This window comes from Oryctolagus cuniculus, chromosome 3, assembly GCF_051225735.1.
Source record: "Oryctolagus cuniculus isolate XC-2025 breed Fujian yellow rabbit chromosome 3, ASM5122573v1, whole genome shotgun sequence".
NCBI classification, from domain to species: Eukaryota; Metazoa; Chordata; class Mammalia; order Lagomorpha; family Leporidae; genus Oryctolagus; species Oryctolagus cuniculus.
The window spans coordinates 7,945,643-7,964,130 of NC_142869.1; the positions used below are offsets into that span (position 1 = coordinate 7,945,643).

Below are 18,488 nucleotides of genomic sequence, written 5' to 3' on the forward strand. Positions count from 1 at the left end.
CAGAAACTAAGAAATCACCTAAAAACTTTGTAAGCCACCGCCGTGTCGGGGCGATCTGTGATGCAGAACAGGTAGGTGCTGTTTGATTTCCAAACCTCTGAGGGCTTCCTGGCTACTTCACTGCTAGGCTTGGTTTTCACCCGACTTCATCACGTGGTCAGCCTTTTTTCTGCGCCATTCTCTCTCTCTCCTCTTTTGCGACTTCTCAGACCTCCTGCTACGGCCATGCAGCCCCCTTCCTTCCTGCTGCCTGGGCCAGGAAGGAGAAAGGTGGAAGGAAGGGGCCTGCACCTGTGTGTGACTTTCCTCGCCTGGCCGCTGTCCCTCCCACTCGCCCAGCCTCTGCCTCCACGCTGCCTCCTTCACCTAATGACCACAGTGCAGAATGGAATCTCGTTTATTTTCTCCTGCTCCGTACGGAACGGGCAGACTTCTGATTCAAAACTAGCAGGGAGCCGGCGCTGTGCTGCAGCGAGTTAAATCCCTAGTCTGCAGTGCCGGCATTCCATACAGGCGCCGGTTCAAGTCCCGGCTTCTTCACTTCCGATCCAGCTCTCTGCTATGCCTTGGGAAAGCAGAAGACAGCCCAAGTCCTTGGGCCCCTGCATCTGCATGGGAGACCTGGAAGAAGCTCCAGGCTCCTGGCTTCAGATCAGCACAGCTCCAGCTGTTGCAGCCACTTGGGGAGTGAACCAGCGGATGGACGATCTCTCTGTCAGTCTCTGCCTCTCAAATAATTAGGGGCCGGTGCCATGGCGTAGTAGGTTAATCCTCCACCTGTGGCACCGGCATCCCAAATGGGCACCGGTTCTAGTCCTGGCTGCTCCTCTTTCAATCCAGCTCTCTGCTGTGGCCTGGAAAGCAGTAGAAGATGACCCAAGTGCTTGGGCCCCTGCACCCACGTGGGAGACCGGGAAGAAGCACCTGGCTCCTGGCTCCTGGCTTCAGATTGGCACAGCTCCGGCTGTTGTAGCCATCTGGGGAGTGAACTAACAGAAGGAAGATCTCTCTGTCTCTCCCTCTGTCTGTAACTCTACCTCTCAAATAAATAAATTTTTTAAATATTAAAAAAACAAATCTTCAAAAAAGTAGCAAGTAGTTAAGTTCCATTGTTTAGTGTGATCACATGGAATGGATTTTAAATAAGTCTTTATCTCTGACATAACTGTATTTATTTTAAAAAGACTTATTTATTTATTTGAAAGGCAGAATGAAAGAGGGAGAGAGAGAAACCGAGCTTCCATCCTCTGGTTCACTCCCCAAATGCACGCAACAGCCAGCGCTGAGCCAGGTCAAAGTCAGGAGCCAGGAACTCATTCCAGGCCCCCACACGAGGGCAGGGGCCCAAGGACTTGAGCCATCCTCTGATGCCTCCCAGGTACATCAGCAGGGAGCTGGCTCAGAAGAGGGGCAGCCAGGACTCCAACCAGGCACTCTGATACGGAACGGGAGCTCAACCTGCTGCGCAACCAGAAGATTTAGCAATTCTTAGAAGTTACCAAAATCAATCACAAAAATGTTTTGCCAGTCTCATCTCAGTGGTAGTTTCGCCTGTGCTTTGCCTGTGGCAGTCACTCAATCCTTTCAGCGCGGCATCTAATCCTCACTCTGTGAACCTGGTTCCACGTGGTGAGCGGATAAAGAATAAAACGGCGGTAGTCTCTGGGTTACATCTAGAAACACCTGTCCCGCTAAAGTAAGCCACGAAGCACCCGAGTTTTACTTTATTTCTCCAAGTGTGAGTACCAAAGCAAACACGCTAAATCAAACTCCTCCCGGACCCAGTCCAACGCTCGGCAGCTTTGAAACCCTCATCAGCTCTGCTGTTCCGCTGGCGGCCACCAGAGTGTCCCCAGCTTTGCAAAAATAAACCCTGGGGTTCCTGCTCGTTCAGGAGTTAGGGATCCCTAGGAATCTGACGGAAGGGCCGGGCACTCCCTCCAGGAACCACACACGTACCTCGGGTGTAATTCCAGGGCATTCGTCAACTCTCCGGATGCTTCCACAGGGCCCAGCCACGGCAGCCCCCGCCCTAACAGCTCTGGTCGCGCCCCATTTCTCAAGCACACGCTTACCATGGCTCGCGCCTCCTCACGGATGGAGGGGACAGAGAGGATGCTGTAGAGAGCGCCGTTCACGTAGGGCTGGATCTGCGAGGGGAGAGGAAACACCATCAGCACGGCTGCAGGAGCCCCCAGGTCCACTGCGACACCAGGCTTCCGCCAATCTGGCCAGTGAGTGGGCAGCAGAACTCTGCTCGCCTCCAAGACGCAGGTTTCCCAATGATGGGCGTCCCCACTGGCAGGTCCCAGCGACAGCCACAGCCGAGGGCCCAACGCCGGACTCGCCAGCCCTCCCTGGGCTTCCTCCCGCTGCACTTCACTGGGCTCGTTTCCCTGTCAATCAACTCTGCACACCCCGCCCACCTCAGTCACACAGGCCGGAACTCCCACGTCACTGCTGTTGCTGTTACTCCGCAAGCTGTCTGAAAGGAACTCTTCGTTTTTTAAAATACAAACTCTTTATTTACTTTTTTTTTTTTTTTTTTTTAATTTGAAAGGCAGAGATGCAGAGACAGGCAGACAGACAAAAGGGAGATCTTCCGTCTGCTGGTTCACTCCCCGACGGCCCACAATGGTCAAGGTTGAGCCAGGCTGAAGACAGGAGCCCAGACTCCTTCCGGGTTTCCCATATTGGTGGCAGGGAGCCGAGTAGCAGAGCCACCACTGCTGCCCCCCAGGGTGTGCATCAGCAGGAAGCCGGGATTGGCACTGGGACCTGAACCCAGGCACTGGACATGGGATGCAGGTGTCCCGCGCAGCCTGTCCCAGAGGCAGCCACCCTTCTTCTCCATATCCACTGCCACTGTTCCTTGCTCAGACGCCAGCGTCCACAACCCAGACCATGGCAAATCTCCAAGTTGGTCTCTCCACACTTGACATTCGCCCTTTCACTCAGCCATCACCACCAAAATTCTACTACTACGGCCAGAGCCTCCTCCTCCCCATCTCAGACACCTCCCACAGGGCCCAGCTGCACAGTCCTAGCTCCTTGTACAGCACCCAGGACCCCTCCATGAAGCCCAAACCACACTCAAGGGACCCGCCCCCACAAGGCTGTCTCACGCCTTGGCCCAGGTGCCTGCTGTCCGCCTCGCTGGACTCACTCTTCCCACAGCCCCGAGGTGTCTCCCGGAAGCTTCTCTGGGCGCCTCCAGATAGGACTCTCACATCTGCTTCCTGTACTTCCTCCCACTACTGTCCCAGAGTCAGTGGCTTTTTATTTATTTTTAAAAATTTGTTAATTTATTTGAAAGGTGGGGAGTGGAGAGAGAGAGAGAGAGAGAGAGAGAGAGAGAGAGAGAGAGAGAGAGAGAGATTTCCCATGCGCTGGCTCACTCCTCAAGTGGCTTCAAAGGCTGCAGCTGGGCCGATCCGAAGCCAGGAGCTTCTTCAGGTTTCCTACATGGCTGCAGGGGCCCAAGTGCCTGGGCCATCTTCTACTCCTCTCCCAGGCCACAATAGAGAACTGGACTGGAAGAGGAGCATCCGGGACACAAACCTGTGCCCATACGGGATGCCGGCGCAGCAGGCCAAGGACTAACCTACTGCACCACAGCACCGGCCTCAATAAATAAATCTTCTTAAAAGAAACCTTTAAAGTTCCTTTCTCTCTATCCCTCTCACTGTCTGTAACTCTCTCTCAAATAAATAAATAAAATCTTAAAAAAAAAGATTTATTTATTTGAAAGGCAGAGTTACAGAGAACAAGGCAGAGAAAAAGAAGAGAGAGAGAGATCTTCCATTTGCTGGTTCATACCCCAAAGGGCTGCAACAGAAGCCAGGAGCTTCTTCCAGGTCTCCCACGTGGATGAGGGGTCCAAGCACGTGGGCATCCTCCACTGCTTTCCCAGCCACAGCAGGGAGCTGGATCGGAAGTGGAGCAGCTGGGGATTGAACTGCATCCATGTGGGATGCTGGAGTCGCAGGCGGCGGCTTAACCCACTGTACCACAGTGCTGGCCTCACCTGCCAGGAACTTAAATCCAAGTATCCCACATGGGGGCAGGGGCCCAAACACTTGAACTATCCCTCTGCCTGCCTGGGTGTACAGCATCAGGAAGCTAGAATCAGGAGAGGAGTGGGGACTCGAACCTAGGCACTCTGTGGGCATCCGAATGGTGGCAGCCACTGCGTCAACGCCTCCTCCACGGTGTCACCTCCATCAGGCGACCTCTGAGGAAGGAGCTTACTTACACAGGGAACCCAGCAGCCAGGACAGGGTCCACGGCAGGGGCTGGGTGAGTGAGAGGCCCCTTCTCAGGGGACTGCGTGCTCCCCGCCCACCACTTTGCCCCAGTGCCACACTTCACCATCACTTTTACCATCTGCCAAACTGACAGTGACCCGAGCCCGAGTTAGGCGGGGGCCGGCAGCGCTCAGTGTCTACCGGCACAGGCTCCCGAGCGGCATGGGCACTGCTGTCCACTGGGGGCCAGTATGGCAGCAGAGCCCAAGGCAACCCAAGTGTCCACCTTGAAGGTCTGGACAGGTGACACGGCAGGGGTGCAATGAATGAACTAGAAGGCCACCTGGGAGGCCCTTGCACAGGGGAAAGTCACACAGGGGAGTTGCCATTTCTGCCAATCAAGCACACAGGACACGGTACCCTGAGATCTGAAGGCTGCAAACACATCCACGGACGTACCAAGGGGATTCAAAAGGTTCATGGGCGAGTAGAATGAAAGGATGTTTACTTTAAAAAAATCTCAAGGGGCTGGCGCTAGGGTGTAGCGGGTGAAGCTGCCACCTGCGGGCCTGGCATCCCATGTGGTCGCCGGTTTGAGTTCCAGCTGCTCCACTTCCGATTCAGCTCCCTGCTGGTGCACCTGGGAAACCACAGAAGATGGCCCAAGTGCTTGGGCCCCTGCACCCGCGTGGGAGACCTGGAAGCTCCTGGCTTCCGGCTTTGGATCTGCCCAGCTCCAGCTGTTGTGGCCATCTGGACCTCTCTCTCTCTATCCGCCTCTGCTTCTCTGTAACTCTGCCTTTCAAATAAATAAACCTTCAAAAAAAAAGTTGAATTGTATGCATAGTTTTTTTCACGATGTACACTTTCAATGAACTTTTCATTAGAAAAACCATGGCTTTCAACTTTTCTTTGTATCAGAGAATCTTATCTTCTAATTCCACACCAGGATTGGGTGTTGGTATTGGCAGGAAGGAGCAAGACTAGAGGCCCAGGAGAAAGGGAGGCCCGATGGGGACCCAGCCACACAAGGGGGACAGGGTGCCAGCAGCCGCGCGGTGAAGGGCTGGCAGCCGAGACACCGGCTGGGATGCCTGTGTCCCAGTCAGAGCACTGGGTTCAGTTCCCAGTTCCGCCTCCCGACTCCGGCTTCCTGGTAACGCAGACTGGGAGGCAGTGGTGAGGCGCAGTAATCAGGTTCCTGACACCCACACGGGAGACGTGGACTGCATTCCAAGCTGCTGGCTTCAGACCTGTGCAGAGCCATCTGTTGCAGGCACTTGGGGAGTGAATCAGGGGACGGGGGATCTCTCTCTGCCCATCTGTCTCTGCCCCTCAAATTAAAAAAAAATTTACATTTAAGGTGTTTTTTTTTTTTTTAATGATGAGTAAAGGAACAACTCCTTGCTTTTGAGCTCCATAATTTTAAAAATAATGAAAGATTCAAAAACAAAACACTTATAAGAAACTGCAGGCAGGGTTGTTTTCCAAATGCGGCGACATCCCCGGCCAGCCCCGTGCCCGGGCAGTCACCTGCGCCCAGGCCCCCCTCCCCAGCACCTCCCAAGCCCAGGTGAGCAGCACTGAGTACCTCGTGGTTCTCGTGGCCAAGCAGATCTGAAAGAACTTTCAGCACGACGCCCGCCACCTTGGCACACATGTTCTTCCCTACAGACACAAGACGAAACGAGACAAAACGTGACGCGCCGAACTCGGGAGCGGTTTTAGGTCAGGCAGACTCGGCTCCTTTGCCTATCACTGTGCGACCTTGGGCGAGACACTTAACCACTCTGCCTCGGCTCCCTCCTCTTGGAAGCAGACTGTCAAGACCCACCTCAAAAGCTGACGGGGAAGTGGTGGCCGTCGCCGCAGGGATGGCACAGGCGGGGTGGCGTGCTCCAGGGCCAGGCGCCACCTCCCCAGTGCGCGGGCCGCCCCCCCCAGTGTGCACGGGCCTCGCAGGGGTTCCAAACCCCGGCGTCACCACCACTGCAACGACACCGGTGGCAGCGAGGAAGCTGACCGCAGCCTGGCCGGGGATGGGCAGCCAGGCCTGCCTGCGCACGCTGACCTCTGAGCCGGAAGCTCTCAGCAGCGCATGGGTGAAGAGCACGGAGCCCTGCGCTGGAGCCAGATCCGGCATCCTCCCGACACCGCTCACGCTGCGTGTGGCACTGCTTCCGAAGAAGCTTCTTCCAGTCCGGGTCGCGGATGGTGTCGGTGGGGCGTGTGATACCTTTACCGATCAACCTTGCGAGTGACTTGCGGTGCCGCAGGCTCTACCCTCACTGCTCCGCCACCAACACAACCCCGGGGACCCAGGGGCGCACGCCCCTCGGTCTTAGGGGAGGGATCGCAACCCTTGACTTCCTAACTTTGAATAACGCAATGGTGACGAGGGAGAATGCAGACAAGTGGAACGTCCCCTTACGGTGGGCGCCACGGGTACAAACACCCCTTCTTTCCATTGCCACGCTGGTACCGCGGCGTCCGCCTGTCCTCCGGGGGCCAGGGCAGCGAGACTCGCTGGGCATCGAGGCTCCGGGGTCAGGATGCGTCCCCTCCACCCAGAGCCAGCAGTGAGGGAGGGGCGGGGCCCTGAGACCTGCGCTGCGCAGGCAGAGGTTCATCAGCAAAGCCACGGAGTACTCGAGCGTGTAGTCGGACAGGCAGTCGGGCTCCTTCAGGGTGTCGATCAGCCAGAAGATGAGGCCGTCCCGAATCATGGCTGTCTGCAGCGGACGCCTGGTGTGACAGAGAGGGCGATGTGAACACCAGGGGCCCTGCCCCACTCAGAGCGCAGTCAGGCCGCGCCGACCAGAGACTCAGGCTGCACAGATGCCTCGGCCGGAGAAGCTTTTCACGGTTAAACCACGCTACGGAAACAGCAAGCCCTATGCTTCAGGGCGCTACCAAGGGGTTAAAGAGAAACCAGAAGGAGGCCTCCTACTCTGAAAGTTTCCTTTTCTGTACACAAAACTAGCAGAATTGGGGGTGGCAGCTAAGGTCACTGCCAGTGACACGGCACCCATGTGAGTGCCGGCTTAGTCCCGACTGCTCCACTCCCGATCCAGCTCTCTGCTACGGCCTGGCAAAGCAGCAGAAATGGCCCAGGTGCTTGCTTGGGCCCTGCACCCACATGGGAGACCAGGGGGACTTTCAGACTCCTGGCTTTGGCCTGGCCCAGCCACTGCCGTTGTGGCCATCTGGGAAGTGAACCAGCAGATGGAAGACCTCTCTCCCTCCCTCTCTGTAACTCTACTTTTCAAATAAAGAAATAAATCTTAGGGGCCGGCGCTGTGGCGTAGCAGGGAATGCCACCATCTGCAGTGCCGGCATCCCATACGGGTGCCAGTTCGAGTCCTGGCTGCTCCATTTCTGATCCAGCTCTCTGCTATGGCCTGGGAAAGAGGTAGAAGATGGCCCAAATCCTTGGGCCTCTGCACCCACGTGGAAGACCCGGAAGAAGCTCCTGGCTCCGGGTTTTGGATCAGGCCAGCTCCGGCGGTTGCGGCCATTTGGGCAGTGAACCAGCAGATGGAAGACACCTCTCTTTCTCTCTCTCTCTCTCCCCTGCCTCCCCCCCCCCCCCCCCCCCCCGCTTTGTGGCTCTGCCTTTCAAATAAAACAAACAAAAGAAAAGAAAGAGAGACAGTAAAACCCCAGTGCGGCGTGCTCTGCTTCAGATCTGCACAGCAGGGGCCAGGAAGCTCATTGTGCTGGGCAACACACAGAGGCCAGCTGCAGAGTCTCAGGACGCGCGACCCAGCCCACCACGGTCACCGGCATCACGTCAGCCCTCGGAATGGACGACACTGAGCAAGGTCACGCCAGGAGAAGCCACTGCATTGCCTGCAAACCCAAGCACTGGGAGGGGGCCAGCACTGGTGACAGGTTAGCACAGCACGGCCGCCTGCGGGAGTGTGGCGAACAAGGAGCCGTGGGGCTGCTCTTGGCCACGGAGCGCGCACTCCCCACGCTCTCCAGGGCTCGGCTGCTCCCTGGGGGAGAACGATGTCTGCCTTACCCAGAATAACTATTTCCTCCCTGCGTCTCACACCTGCTGCTTCACTGCAGTTAGCCTCCCCAGTGTGGTCAGCAACCACTTATCACTGCACAGCAGCGGTGTGACGTCATCTGGCCTGGCCCTGCCAAGGCAGCTGCAGGCAGGGCTCGAAATTCAATTAATCTATGGCAGGCTCACTTCTAAGCTGATAGTTTTGCATGGCTCATGGCCACATGGCCCTTGACTGCAAAAAACCTTCCCCACCCCTGCAGACAAGCAAGAATGAAATGCGCACAGGGTCTGAGGAGGTAACGACCCTGGAGCTGCCCCCCAGGAGCCTTGGCAAGAAGCGGGATCGGAAGTGTGGAGTAGCCAGGACTTGACCCAGCACCCTGACAGGCGGCTTAACCAGCGGAGCCACCATGCCTGCCCCAGGAGTCTTAATAAAGGCAGAGAAAGTGAGGTGGCTCTCTCTGAGGGACGACAGCTAAAACCCAGGTGAAGGCAAAGGACGTCAAGTTCATGGAAAATGCATATTGTGAAGAAACTGCATGGATCTCAAAATATTTTTGCACCAAAATAAACCCTTTTTTAAAAAATGTACTTGAGAGACAAAGAGAGAGACACGGACACACAGAGGCAGAGAATCTGTCTGCCGTTTCATGCCCCAGAAGCCTACAGCAGCCAAGGCTGGGCCTTGCTGAAGCCAGGAGCTGGGAACGCCATCCAGGTCCCCGACGCGGCTGGGCAGGGGCCCAGCTGTGTGAGCCCTGACCTGCTGCCTGCCAGGGTCCGTACTGCAGGATGCTGCAGTCTGGTAGCTGATGCCTGGTCAAACTCAGGCTCTCTGATGTGGGACACCGGCCTCTGACCCAGTGGCCTCACCCCTAGGCCAAATGGATCTTTCAATGCCACTTCCCATGAACAATCTGAAGGCCCACACAGACTTGCACACAAGTGTTCCCAGCAGCATCATGGGTAACAGATGGAAAGTGAGAACAACTCAAACAGCTACCAGCTGACGAGCAGATGAATAAAACACAGTGCACCCACAGAATGCAGAGCTGCTCAGCCATGAGCAGGTGCACAGGGCCGCGAGCAGATGCACAGGGTCAGGAGCAGGTGCACAGGGCCAGGAGCAGGTGCACAGGGCCAGGAGCAGGTGCACAGGGACAGGAGGAGGTGCACAGGGCCAGGAGCAGGCGCACAGGGTCAGGAGCAGGCGCACAGGGTCACGAGCAGGTGCACAGGGTCACAAGCAGGCGCACAGGGCCACGAGCAGGCGCACGGGGTCACGAGCAGGCGCACAGGGCCAGGAGCAGGCGCACAGGGCCAGGAGCAGGCGCACAGGGCCAGGAGCAGGCGCACAGGGTCACGAGCAGGCGCACAGGGCCACGAGCAGATGCACAGGGTCACGAGCAGGCGCACAGGGCCAGGAGCAGGCGCACAGGGTCAGGAGCAGGCGCACAGGGCCACGAGCAGGCGCACAGGGTCACGAGCAGGCGCACAGGGCCAGGAGCAGGCGCACAGGGCCAGGAGCAGGCGCACAGGGTCAGGAGCAGGCGCACAGGGCCAGGAGCAGGCGCACAGGGCCAGGAGCAGGCGCACAGGGCCACGAGCAGGCGCACAGGGCCAGGAGCAGGCGCACAGGGCCACGAGCAGGCGCACAGGGCCAGGAGTACACGCACAGGGTCAGGAGGAGGCGCACAGGGTCAGGAGCAGGCGCACAGGGTCACGAGCAGGCGCACAGGGCCAGGAGCAGGCGCACAGGGTCAGGAGCAGGTGCACAGGGCCAGGAGCAGGCGCACAGGGCCAGGAGCAGGCGCACAGGGCCAGGAGCACGCGCACAGGGCCAGGAGCAGGCGCACAGGGCCAGGAGCAGGCGCACAGGGTCAGGAGTACGCGCACAGGGTCAGGAGCAGGCGCACAGGGTCAGGAGCAGGCGCACAGGGTCACGAGCAGGCGCACAGGGTCAGGAGCAGGCGCACAGGGCCAGGAGCAGGCGCACAGGGTCAGGAGCAGGCGCACGGGGTCACGAGCAGGCGCACGGGGTCACGAGCAGGCGCACGGGGCCAGGAGCAGGCGCACGGGGCCACGAGCAGGCGCACGGGGTCACGAGCAGGCGCACAGGGCCAGGAGCAGGCGCACAGGGCCAGGAGCAGGCGCACAGGGTCACGAGCAGGCGCACAGGGCCACGAGCAGGCACACAGGGCCACGAGCAGGCGCACAGGGCCAGGAGCAGGCGCACAGGGTCAGGAGCAGGCGCACAGGGCCACGAGCAGGCGCACAGGGCCAGGAGTACGCGCACAGGGCCAGGAGCAGGCGCACAGGGTCAGGAGCAGGCGCACAGGGCCAGGAGCAGGCGCACAGGGCCACGAGCAGGCGCACAGGGCCAGGAGCAGGCGCACAGGGCCAGGAGCAGGCGCACAGGGTCCCGAGCAGGCGCACAGGGCCAGGAGCAGGCGCACAGGGTCACGAGCAGGCGCACAGGGCCACGAGCAGGTACACAGGGCCACGAGCAGGCGCACAGGGCCAGGAGCAGGCGCACAGGGCCACGAGCAGGCGCACAGGGCCAGGAGTACGCGCACAGGGTCAGGAGGAGGCGCACAGGGTCAGGAGCAGGCGCACAGGGCCAGGAGCAGGCGCACAGGGCCACGAGCAGGCGCACAGGGCCAGGAGCAGGTGCACAGGGTCAGGAGCAGGCGCACAGGGTCACGAGCAGGCGCACAGGGTCAGAAGCAGGTGCACAGGGCTGCCACGCAGAAACACACACATAACAGGAGTCCACCCAAGTGGGTGTCCAGCAGCGGCTGACCGACAGCAGGGGGCTCGGGGGCCCTGGGGCTGGGGCTCGGAGGAGGAGTGACTAAATGGGGCTGAGGTTTCTCTCTGAGGTGGCAGAAAGGCGCCACGATGCCACTGTGCCACAGCTGCCCGCCTCCGGACAGTTACTGAAAGGCACTGAAGTATACACTTGAAATGGCTGAGTTTTATAGCATTCAAAACAATTTAAGAAGCCGCCAATTAAAAGGAAAGTTCTGGAAGGATACCAGGACTGGTTCAGGAAGTGTCTGATTTTAGATTCCTGATATGGAGCTGTCCCAAGCTGTAACCGGGTCCAGGCCAAGACGCGGGGTCGCTCCTGGGCTGCTGGACGTGTGGACCCGCAGCCAGGACGCCCACAGGCCCACCCCGCCCGCCCTCCTGTGACGGCTCATTTGGGGCACAGCTCGCACCAGGGACCGGGCAGCAGCAAGGCTGGGGCTCGGCCAGGCTCGTCTAACCTTGGGGTGCAGGTGGAGACGCGAGCACACCTGGCTGGCCCAGGTCGTCCACCAGCAGGCGACCAGGCTGCCTTTAAGTCTTCCGCCAGCCCTGCAGCCTCGAGCGGGGTGCACAGCGAAGCTTCCAGCCTCATCCTTTCCTGGGGTTCGGGGAAGCCCCACCTGCCTCCCGAGCTGTCACAGCACACAGTGGTCCTCACCTGAGGCTGAACTTCTGCAAGGCCCCGAGGACGTTCTCCCGGGCGATGACGTCCTTGTCCTCCTCCTTCAGCCTCCCCTCCAGCAACCACAGCACCTTCGTGTTCTGGGCAAGGTACAGGCGCCCTGACAAGCAGAGAAGAGACGGTGAGAGGTGCAGGGGCCCCGGTGCACCCCAACTCCACTTGCTAGGCAAATGCTGCCGGCAACAGCAGGGCTTGGTCATTTACATTTTGCAACACTCAGCAAAACACGTTTCTTGGGGCTGGCGCAGCAGTGGGTAAAGCCGCCACCTGTGACGTCGGCATCTCACGGGCATTGGTGTGAGTCTCGGCTGCTCCACTTCTTCTTCTTCTTTTTTTTTTTTTTTAAAGATTTATTTATTTATTTGAAAGTCAGAGTTACAGAGAGAAGGAGAGGCAGAGGCAGAGGGAGGGAGGGGGAGAGAGGGAGGGAGAGAAAGAGGGGGTGTCCTCTATCCACTGGTTCACTCCCCAATTGGCCGCAACGGCTGGAGCTGCTCTGATCTGAAGCCAGGAGCCAGATTTCTCCAGGTTCTCCCACATGGGTCCAGGGGCCCAAGGACTTGCCATCCTCCATTGCCTTCCCAGGCCACAGCAGAGAGCTGGATCGGAAGTGCAGCAGCCAGGACCTGAACCAGTGCCCACGTGGGATGCCAGCACTGCAGGTGGCGGCCTTACCTGCTATGCTACAGTGCTGGCCCCTGCTCCGCTTCTGATCCAGCTCCCTGCTAATGCGCCCGAGAAAGCATCAGATGATCCAAGTGTTTAGGCCCCTACACCCACGTGGGAGACCTGGAAGAAGCTCCTGGCTCCTGGCTCCGGATCGGCTCAGCTCCAACCATTGCAGGCATTTGGGGAGTGAACCTACAGATGGGAGACCTCTGTCTCTGTCTCTCTCTCCTTCTCTCAGTAACTCTGACTCTAAAATAAAAAAATAACATCCTAAAAAAAACCCACATTTGTTCTAAAAAGTTGGTTTTATTCAATCAACCAGCTGCTGAATTGGAAACCATTCCCATTGTGAGCTGAAAGTAATTCAATGCCATGTTCTTGGGGGAAGCACGTCCTTTAGGTGCCTGAATCCTAGGCCTGACAGTCGGGTCAGCAAGGAGGAAATCTGTGTCTTAGGAGCCCTGTGGCCTGGCCACACCCCCTGTTCCCTCCAGACATGGCCAGGGCTGGAGAAGGGGGAACCTGCGGCAAACCTAGAACGGTCACTGGCCTGGTGTGGACTTCTGTGTTGATATGAAAGATGCTAATTTCAAATGTGAGTTTCAACAGCGTTATTACTCAAATGGCCCGGCCCATACCGTGGCTCGTAATAAATCATTGCCAGATGGCTGCAAAGAGAAACAAACGAATGAGTAAACTTCTAGAATATCACAAATTCACAACACGAAAACAACTCTGAATTGTGTTGTAGAAGAGCTCAACTGAGACCGTAGGGAAAATGATGGCGTTTTGTAAAATCATCTTGATTCCCTTGCGGTAGCAGGTTATTTCTGGCCTCTCCAAATCCTTTAAGTGGGTACAGTCGTTCAGAGGAAGCCAGAGCAGCACTCACCGGAACCAGCTTTAGCTGGCTCACTGACCTGACTCTGCCTTTCCAGGAAACCCCCGCAATGCACTACCCATCACACACCTGAAGGCATCTAAAAGGACCAGCACAAAGCCAGGGCACCTGCAGAGCAAACGCACACAGCTTCCTCTGAAACCACCCAGACTTGCTGTGGTGAAAGACCTCCAGTGGCTGTCGCCGTGATACACGGGAAACCCGTGCCCTACCACATGACCCAGCCATCCCACTCCTTGGAATTTACCCAGAGGAAATTAAATTGGCAAATAAAAGAGCTCTCTGCACCTCAATGTTTATTGCAGCTCAATTCACAATAGCTAAGACATGAAATCAACCTAAATGCCCATCAACAAAATACTGGATAAAGAAATTATGGGATATGTACTCTATAGAATACTATACAGCAGTAAAAAAAAAATGAAATCTGGTCATTTGCAACAAAATGGAGGAATCTGGAAAACATCATGCTGAGTGAAATAAGCCAGTCCCAAAGGGACAAATATCATATGTTCTCCCTGATCGGTGACAACTAACTGAGCACCTAAAAGGAAACCTGTAGAAGTAACTGGTATTATGAGAAACAGTGACTTGATCAGCCCTTGTCCTGACTGTCGAGGAACAATTTACTATTGTATTCCTTTTAGTATTTTTTTTGTCTGTTTTACTTAATACCATCGGTTGAACTCTTTAATTAACACACAATTATTCTTAGGCGTTTAAAATTAACTGAAAAGTGATCCCTGTTAAATATAAGAGTGGGAATAAGAGAGGGAGAAGATGTACAATTTGGGACATGCTCAATTGGACTTGCCCCAAACGGTAGAGCTAGAAACATACCAGGAGATTCCAATTCAATCCCACCAAGGTGGCATGTACCAATGCCACCTTAGTTGTTAAAGTGATCAGTTTAAGTTCATAATTAATCAAAAAGATAGGATTAAGTGTCAAAGGGATTACATAAATAAGACCACTGTCTGCAAATAATAATTGATAGAACTAAAAAGGAAAGAATGATCCTACATGGGAAGCAGGATACACAGCAGACTCATAGAATGGCAAATGTCCTAAACAGCACTCTGGCCTCAGAATCAGCCCTTAAGGCATTCAGATCTGGCTAAAAAGCCCATGAGAGTTTCACAAGCATGGAAAGCCATGAAACTGTGGCAAAAAAAAATGACCTAAATGAAAGATCTCTGTGAGTGAGATCCCAGTGGAAAGAACAGGCCATCAAAGAAGGAGGTACCTTTCTCTGAAGGGAGGAGAGAACTTCCACTTTGACTATGACCTTGTCAAATAAGATTGGAGTTGGTGAACTCAAGAGGTTTCCATAGCCTTGGCAGCTCATGACAAGAGCTTTGGGTGATCACTGACATCATAAATAAGAGTGTCAATTGTTAAATCAACAACCGGAGTCACTGTGCACCTGCTCCCCATGCAGGATCTTTGTCCTTAATGTGTTGTACTATGCGAATTAACAGTACAAGTACTACCCAAGCAGTATGCTATACTTTGTGTGTCTTTGTGGGTGCAGTCTGTTGAAATCTTTACTTAGTATATACTAAGCTGATCTTCTGTATATAAACATAATTGAAAATGAATCATAAAGAATAATGGGATGGGAGAGGGAGTGGGAGATGGGATGGTTGCGGGTGGGAGAGAGGTTATGGGGGGAAAAGTCGTACTTTGGAAACCACCTGGACGCTGTTCCAGGCTGACGTCTCACCTTCGGCGAGTGACGCGAAGGCGTTGATGAGCCTGGCCATGTACTGGCGTACTGCCTCGCTCTTGGAGTTCAGCAGCTGCAGCACGCTCCTCTGTGGGGACAGGGGGACGGGAAAGACCGGGGGTGAGGCCAGGCAGAGGGAGCGGGTGCCTCCCACACCGTCTGCTCCTCCTCTTCTCTGGTCTCATGCGGGGTGGAACAAACAGGCTGAAGCCCAGCGTTTCATCTGTGAGTCTCCATCTCCCGTCGACGTCTGACGAGACTTGGCGAGAAGCAGCTCCTCTGTACCGAGTGGATTAACAATGCCAAGCCCTGAGAGCCAGGGCCGGCACACGGGGAGCAGGGCTGTTTGCTGTGCTGCCCAGGCTGTGTGTCCAGGTTCTGGGCGGCTCCAACACGCGCATCTGGCTCTGCCCCCTCCAGAGCCCGGCAAGCCTACAGTAAGACACACACTCAAGGACTGAGAGGGAAGCATGGGAGACCGGGCCACCGCCGCACCTCGGGGAGCCAGGGTGCGGAACGCCAGCGGGCTGAGAGGGCCCACACACTGCAAGCCGAGTCTCAGGGCGGCAGTGGGCATGGAGGCGGCGGCGAGTTCCTATCACTTTTCCTTTGAGAGGCCCGAGAGCTGGGAACACAAAGATGAAAGAGCAGGAGTTGTTGGAGTGGCAGCTGGGCCCCAGCATCCTGCTGCCCACACCTCCCCACGCAGGAAGGGGCTGTGCACTCCTGTGAGACGCAGAGGGTCTCTGTGCTGGGCCCCAGCATCCTGCTGCCCACACCTCCCCACGCAGGAGGGGGCTGTGTGTTCCTGTGAGACGCAGAGGGTCTCTGTGCTGGGCCCAGCACCCTGCTGCCCACACCTCCCCACGCAGGAAGGGGCTGTGCACTCCTGTGAGACGCAGAGGGTCTCTGTGCTGGGCCCAGCATCCTGCTGCCCACACCTCCCCACGCAGGAGGGGGCTGTGTGTTCCTGTGAGACGCAGAGGGTCTCTGTGCTGGGCCCAGAATCCTGCTGCCCACACCTCCCCACACAGGAAGGGGCTGTGCACTCCTGTGAGACGCAGAGGGTCTCTGTGCTGGGCCCAGCACCCTGCTGCCCACACCTCCCCACCCGGGAAGGGGCTGTGCGCTCCTGTGAGACGCAGAGGGTCTCTGTGCTGGGCCCAGCATCCTGCTGCCCACACTTCCCCACGCAGGAAGGGCTGTGTGCTCCTGTGAGACGCAGAGGGTCTCTGTGCTGGGGCCCAGGCACAGGCGAGCCGGCTCTGGCCCTGCGTGGAGGGGGCAGGCCTCACTGCACAACGAGCGCTCCCAGAGCACCAGCAGCAAGGCCCCTGCCCTCCGGGCGGGAGATGGCAAGATCAGGGCAAAATGAGCAAAACTAGAGACCCCGAAACCCAAGGCTCCCAGTCCACGTGCCCCGGATCCCACTCGGGTTGTCTGTGTGGACAGACCCGCCCTCACACCCGGAACTCCAATGGGCTCACAGCCCCCCTCGTGTCGATGGCGGGTTCCCCCGGACCACCCGACAGCCAGGTAAGCTTCCGACGCAGAAAACGGACAAAGTGATGGCAGGAAAGAGGCACCTCCAAGGAAATGAGACGGCGCAGGGAGAGGAAAACGAAAACTCAACAGGAGCGCGTCACCGAAGCCCTCTGAGAGAAAAGGAACTGCACTGGGCCCACGAAGTAAGAGCGCTCTGCAATCAACGCAAACGAGAACCCAGAACCCAGAGACCAGGAGACCCCCAGAGGAGAACAAAGAGAACAAACCAATAAGAGAACAGACAGCGGAGACAGGAATCCAGGGCGGGACAGGTGACCAGACCCCACGGACGGTCGGGCAGGGGGTTCTGGGCAGCAGCCGGGCGCCCGGGGCGGAGGCCACCAGTGCAGGATGCCCGGAGCTGACAAGGGCTGACAGGCTGAAGCCTGTCGTCCCCAGGTGCCCACGGCCGTTACGCCACCTTCCTTTACGCGAAGTTTTAATTGAAGTACAACACGCCTACAGACAACCGCACAGATCGTGAGCGCGCGGCTCGATGAGTTCGCACGATGTGAATGCGTGGGCAACCAGTCGCCAGGCAGGAAACAGAACAGGACCACAGCCCCAGAGACCCTGCCGGGACCCCTCCCAGACCCAGGGTAACATTGTCACCGCAGATCAGAGTCTTCAACTAAATGAAATCATGCATTATGTGTTTTTTCCTGCCTTTTCCAATAGACTTTGTGAGTCACGCATGGTCTATGTTGTGTGTTCCTTCTCATGGCTCAGTGTGAGCCATTTCACAAATATGCTACAGTACCCATTCTACTGTTGACAGAATCGAGTAACACCAATGTATTGGTTCTTTTTTTTTTTTTTTTTTTTTTTTTTTTTAAGATTTAGCTACTGGGGACTGACATCGTGGCATAATGGGTTAAATTGCCACCTACAATGCTGCTAGCATCCCATACGGGTGCCCATTTGAGTCCCAGTTGTTCCACTTCCAATCCAGTTCCCTTCTAATGCACCTAGGAAAGCAGCAGAAGATGGCCCAAGTCCTTAGGCCCTTGCACCCATATAAAGCACCCGGATAAATCTCCTAGCTCCTGGCTTCAGCCTGGCCCAACCATGGCCACTGCAAGCCATGTGGGGAATGAACCAGTGGATGGAAGATTTCTCTCTCTCTCTCACTCTGCCTTTCAAATAAATCAAATAAATCTTAATAAATAAATATTTAGCTATTATTTATTTGAAATGCAGAGAGTGACAGAGAGAGAGGGAGAGACACAGAGAAAAAGAGAGATCTTTTATCTGTGAGTTCACTTGTCAAATGCTTACAACAGCCAGGGCTGGGCCAGGCTGAAGCCAGGAGCCCAACTCCATCTGGGTCTTCCATGTGGGTGGCAGGAACCCAGGTACTGAGCCATCATCTGCTGCCCCGTAGCTGTATTAGCAGGAAGCTGGTTTAGAAGCAGGGGAGCCAGGACTCAGACCAGGCCCTGCTGTACGGGATGCAGGCATTCCGAGTGTGGGCTGACTCCCTGCACCACAACGCCCGCCCCAGTGTTTTGGTTCTTGTAAGTAGTGCTGCCATGAACATTCTCCTATGTGTTAGGGACCATATGGACACATCTGCATTGGGCTTCTACCTGGGAGTGGCTTTGCTAGGACACAGTGTGTAGTTTTAGTCAATGTCACTAAGGTCGTGCCTCACGCAGCATATTTTTAAGCAGAGCACAAACTGTGGGGTGAGAGGAGCCCAGACTCTCAGCTGCCCTTGGAGAGCCGTGGCCACGCGCTGACCAGGGTCCAGCCCCTATTTCCCACCCTGCTGTGTGGATCAGCTGTGCACAGTCCTTTAGCCCCACAGGGGCACTCGTCTGATCAACCGCAGAGACCCAGAAGTAGCCTCGGTGAGCGTACACGGCCTTGGCATACATGCC

General features: G+C 56.5%; 1 protein-coding gene across 10 annotated transcripts in view; it reads right to left on the reverse strand.

Moving 5' to 3' along the window:
• Positions 1–18,488, reverse strand: part of ARMC9 (armadillo repeat containing 9) — a 128,663-nt gene that overhangs the window by 53,852 nt on the left and 56,323 nt on the right. For all 10 annotated transcript variants that reach the window (XM_051848089.3, XM_089329741.1, XM_070070074.2 and 7 more), the window contains 5 exons: positions 15,058–15,148; positions 11,738–11,861; positions 6,853–6,992; positions 5,839–5,915; positions 2,076–2,150 (listed from right to left, as the gene is read on the reverse strand). In XM_051848089.3, the coding sequence (XP_051704049.3) occupies positions 2,076–2,150; positions 5,839–5,915; positions 6,853–6,992; positions 11,738–11,861; positions 15,058–15,148 (507 nt within the window). The remainder of the gene's footprint in view (positions 1–2,075; positions 2,151–5,838; positions 5,916–6,852; positions 6,993–11,737; positions 11,862–15,057; positions 15,149–18,488) is intronic.